The 5,241-nt window shown below is 25.7% G+C and overlaps 1 protein-coding gene across 2 annotated transcripts; it reads left to right on the top strand.

Moving 5' to 3' along the window:
• The first annotated feature begins 2,018 nt into the window (after positions 1–2,018).
• LOC100568936 lies at positions 2,019–4,465 on the top strand. Of its 2 annotated transcripts, none has more exons than XM_016807764.2 (3): positions 2,019–2,110; positions 2,405–2,721; positions 4,063–4,465. In XM_016807764.2, exons 2-3 carry the CDS (start codon positions 2,420–2,422, stop codon positions 4,322–4,324), a joined length of 564 nt encoding a protein of 187 aa, XP_016663253.1. In that variant the 5' UTR covers positions 2,019–2,110; positions 2,405–2,419; the 3' UTR covers positions 4,325–4,465. The 2 variants fall into 2 exon arrangements, with proteins under 2 accessions (XP_016663253.1, XP_003247324.1); XM_003247276.4 differs by lacking the exon at positions 2,019–2,110 and adding an exon at positions 2,139–2,260.
• The last annotated feature ends 776 nt before the right edge of the window (positions 4,466–5,241 follow it).

Here is a 5,241-nt window from a genome sequence, read left to right as displayed (position 1 = left end):
TTTTAATCATGTGTGGAACCGAGAGACAAAACTTATTCATTCGATTTTGGTAATTTATTTTTCTAATAATATAATATCATCAATTCATAGTAATCAAATTATATTATAATCTATATTCTATAGGTACTACAGTAAAGAGTAATAATTGGTATACTATCCATTGTATGGACTAGAGATTAGAAAATAACATTATCGAAATAAATATGGAAACAATTTTTGGTAGGTACTATACCATTATCATTATTTATTGATTTTATTTTAATAATAGACTATTATGGTACTACATTTAATAAGTCTAACTAGGATAGAAGACTTACAGTAAAATGTATACTACTACTAATAATTAATATCTTCTCTAGACCCTAACAAGTTTAGTATAATTTAAAGTTTATAAGTTAACCTATAACTTATAAGTTTCTGCTAACAATGAAATATAATAATAATTTTAAGTTTTATGTTTGCACAGTGCTAAGCCTCTTGGTAAATGTCCGTACAAATCAAAATACTATGGAAATTGATGAACTATGAATATTATGACTTAAAAAAAAAATTTTTTAACTGAGTTAAGTTAATTTTATTTTCCATCTTAACATTTAACTTAACTAGTTAAATTTTATTTTTTTGTTAACTTTTAACTTAACTGAAGGTAATTTCATTGAATTAACTTAACTTTCCACAGTTGATTATTTTCATTAACTTGCCCACCATTGTATAATACTAGCTGTATCATCCGACTTTTCCCCGGAAAAAATGAACACATTTAAAATTCAGTGCTACATATATATCGGTGTATCTCGATAATAGATAAAGTCATAAAGACAATACATTTTAGCTAATTTTTATGGTAATGTAAAAGTTGAAACTTAATATTTTTGCCAACGCAATTTATAAAATTTAGTTAGTCATGGTATAAAAATAAAGAGATCGGTGTTATCCATACAACTCTGATGTATTTAATATTAAAACTTTTTATGTTACAAAATGTATATTAATTTGTATTTTATAATTTTGGCTAGTCTTTATTTACGAGAGAGTGTGTAAACGATTATATAAGTAATCTGCATGCGCGTACTATGTATCTACATTTCACGCAAATAACATACATTAAAGATATATTTCAAATGTAAAAACGAATTACAATTTACAGCTCAGTTACTGAAATGACAAATAATATCGTAGCTTCTTAAACAATAGGATTTGCATTTTCTTAAGTAACAATTAACTTGGAAGTAATAGATCACTCAGAGGAGTATTTGGAACAGAGTTGTGAAAAAAAAATCGTTAAATTATGTAAATGACACACTAAAAACCGGAACCTTTAATACAGTACACCTTCTATCTCCTCCCCCCTCAGCCAAAAAAATAAAAAATCAGTCGACGTGGTGAAGCTCAGGAAAGTATTTGAACAACTCTATGAAAAAAAATTGGAAAAAGGTTCAATAGTATCGTCTGTAAATTGGAAAATAAAAAAATCCCTATTCTTTTATATATATACATAAGAATATAATATAAAATTATGTATAAAAAAAAAATTGCATTAGGTATTAGATACTTATAAAGTCATAACATAATTTACAATTTTACCATTTTTATAAATGCATGTCCCTGTAACGTATATATAATATATATTTAAATAAAATCATTAACTATATCATTACCGTAATATAATTAATAAATCATTTATTGATCATATTAAAATTTATAGAGAACATAAATAAGAAATTCAAAGTTAAAAATATTCTCTAAAGAAGTGAAATTTAATTTCAATAATAACGTAAAATTATTATGTTAAATATAAGTTATATTAAATTTTTTCCAGTAGGTATATGTTTGCATTTTTTTACATTCGATGGTCAATTATTAAAATAAACGCTGTCCTTTAACCGAAGGTTATATGGTGGCTTAAAGCATTTTATAAGAAGTGAAATGCAAACAAAACACATAATGATAACATCTAAATTAAATAATCTATATAGGCCAATTTTCAAACGGTTTTTATCGTTGGCGTTATCATCATACGCATATGAGACCACAACATGACCTTACGGTTAATCAGTGATCGATGATCATACATATCTAAACTAATTTAATACATCACGTTTTGTCACAGGTAAATGATCACAATAATTTGTATTTTATATCATTTTATATATAGAGGTGGGTTACGATGTAACGACAGGCATTCATGTAGTTTTATTCAAAGAATTAGTTTGCTCTAAAGACAATTATTATGATGTACTCATTCCCAATGTTTTACATGGTAACATTTCTTAGAATATAATAATATGATACTTACATATGTAATTTAATTTTTTTTTATTGTTCACTAACAACTCAAATTGAATCAATATTTTATTAATAAATAGGTACTGATAATATTTAATAATAAATAATAATGTTTTAGCTTGTTATAACTGCGATGGTCACAACTGCCGATGGACAGATAAACCGTTACATAAATCCTACATGGCTGGAAATGGATGCTAACAGTGAATACTATCCTGGTGGCGAAGTAATTAGTCAAATTCTTCAAGCTTACGGTTTAGGAGATAGTTATGGACCTTCGCGACTTAGATCATCCGTTCTTGATCGGAATGGTTACGGGAGATCTTATCCAAGAAACCGAATTATAAACAATTTGAACAATGCATATGATTCAGATCCTTTACTAACTCAGGAATACGTTGATCGTAATTACGATTATGTGGACAACACAATCAGGTAACTTAATATTTTAATTTTATCTTATATTTGATTTATGACAATATAAGTTGTCAATTTTCAACGAAACGTCATGTTGTGTGTAGGTTATATTTTTAACCTTATTATATAGGTATCTACTACATAAACATTAAACTTTATAGAGTACATATACCTATCTACTTGTAAAGGCTATAAATACGAAATATTACTGAATACATAACTACTGAGAAAATTTAGGCAAAATAAACATCTAATTATAATAGAGGTATGTTCTTAAAATTGTTGGACTGTTGGAGCACTTTTTCAGCTCAAAAAGCTGTTTTTATAAAAAGTTTTAAAAATATTTAAATAAAAATATAATTTTGAAATCAATAAATACTTAATAGATTATTTTATAGAAATATAATAATACATTTCTCAACATCACTTTAAGGAAAATTTAAATCAAATTTGGATATTCAAATTCAATACTGATATAGATTTTAAAAATCAGATTTAAAAAAATAATACTGGAAAATAATAAAAAGGAGTCTATACTTATAATTTAAATACCATGTTTGTCTCCGTAAATAATTTTTTCTGATTAATATGAATCCTATAAATATGTAATGTAAAATGTATTTAAATCAAAAAAACAATCAAGTCTTTTAATTACAAAATTAAATAGGTATGAAAATCTATATGTAAAACTACCTACATGTTTATTTTAAAATACAGTACCTTTATAATACGTAGGTTTTTTAGGTACCTATACTTTAGATAAGAAATATGAACGACTTTTTATTAACAACTCAATAACAATTTTTCGTTTCATATTTTTCTCGAAAAGGTTTGACAATTTTGTAAGAATAACCTATTGTGTACCTATTTGTGTCCACTTTCCATTTTATATAGAGAGACATATGATTTTGTCAAATCATTTTATTACTGTTGAAAAATATTTATATAATAAAAAATACATTATTAAAAAATATTAGTCACAATAATATTATAGGAGAGAGGTAAAGAAAATAAACCTTTTCATTTTAATACAATGCATTATTTTAATATGATTTCTACCTACTTTGTCAATATTATATGTTCTGTCTTCTGTAGTATAGCAATTTATTTTCTTGTTGAACTACATACTTTTTCCCACATTTAAGGTTATAAATTATACACGATTAAAACGACTAAAATAAAATAATGTTATTAAACGATCGGCGATCCTAATAATATAGGTAAATTTATTATAATTTATATATGTATTTGTTATACATATATCATTTGAATGTATAGGTACTACGTATTTTTTCTAGTTCAATAATTAAATAAACATTTTGCATACAATATATCATTCTAATTCTAATTTTTTTTTAGGGGTTCTAACCTTAGGTATAGGAATGGTTTGGTCGATATTCCTCGGAGAACTAGGATTAATATGGTTTCTGCGCCGAGGACTACTTATTACTCAGCTGATTACTTAGACCGAGATCCTCCATCACTATCTTACTCTAGGTCAAGATCAGTAATCGGAGATCCGTCCATATCGCAGGAATTATTAGTACGTGGACGAGAAACATCAAGACTTATCCCAAGATCCACTGTGGCAACCGAAACCAACGAAAAACGCAAAATGTAGCAAGTTTTCATACGTTTAAATACAATATATTATATTATATTATATATAATAAGTCCAGTAATAACTAATATCTTGTATGATGTGTGGCTTGTAAAAAAATTCAATTAAAATCGAGTATTTTGACTCTAGAATACCTGTTCTATATATATTACAAAGTTGGTGTATAAGAAATTGACTTCTTTCACGTTTCTTATATCGTAAATGAAAAAAATATATATAATTTATTTTTGCTCAACTTATTTTTCCTATTATTATGCAATCTACGGATCACGATTCTTGGCGACGCGAGTGAATTAATGCATGATTTTTGGCTATGCTACCTAACTATACCTAATGTTATAAGAAACAAGAATGCGTGTCAGACGAAATAAAAGTGAACGTGTGAACATTTTCTATGATAGTCAGAGGTAGTTCACATTATAAAATAGTAAGTAGGTACATATAATATAAATATAATATAATAATATAATATTGTGTGTATATAACTCTAAAGTGTTTTATCTTCCCAACATTATATCATATTGTACAATAGTCAATAGATATAGCTCGTATAGTTACACACACATATATATATGAACAGAACTGGATTGACTTAAACAGTTATATTACATATATATTATGTTTTAATAATATAATACTTAAACGAATGTATATAATACACAATATACATCTCTATATATTGTTATATTTATTTGTGACGTAGGTATTATATATCTCGAACGCGAAATTATGTACAGATATACGACACATACCATATATTATATTAATATAGGTATATTATGTTTATTGTTATTCGTATTATTTATTATAAATCGTTTTGAGACATCAAATTATAAGCAAATGCCATTTAAATGTCCGTACACTCGTATAAACCATCATCATGCGTTTTAAACTCTGTTGTTCTCTAGCCGATAGAA

This window comes from Acyrthosiphon pisum, chromosome A2, assembly GCF_005508785.2.
Source record: "Acyrthosiphon pisum isolate AL4f chromosome A2, pea_aphid_22Mar2018_4r6ur, whole genome shotgun sequence".
Classification (NCBI taxonomy): Eukaryota; Metazoa; Arthropoda; class Insecta; order Hemiptera; family Aphididae; genus Acyrthosiphon; species Acyrthosiphon pisum.
Note: the sequence above shows the minus strand (reverse complement) of the source record. Positions and strands in the feature narration are given on the sequence as shown.

Bases quoted from the DNA above. Each gene is read 5' to 3' on its own strand.
- LOC100568936 (XM_003247276.4), top strand. From the start codon at position 2,231: ATGATGTACTCATTCCCAATGTTTTACATG. The intron at 2,261-2,404 runs GTAACATTTCTT...ATAATGTTTTAG, and splicing joins CATTCCCAATGTTTTACATG to CTTGTTATAACTGCGATGGT. The intron at 2,722-4,062 runs GTAACTTAATAT...ATTTTTTTTTAG, and splicing joins TATGTGGACAACACAATCAG to GGGTTCTAACCTTAGGTATA.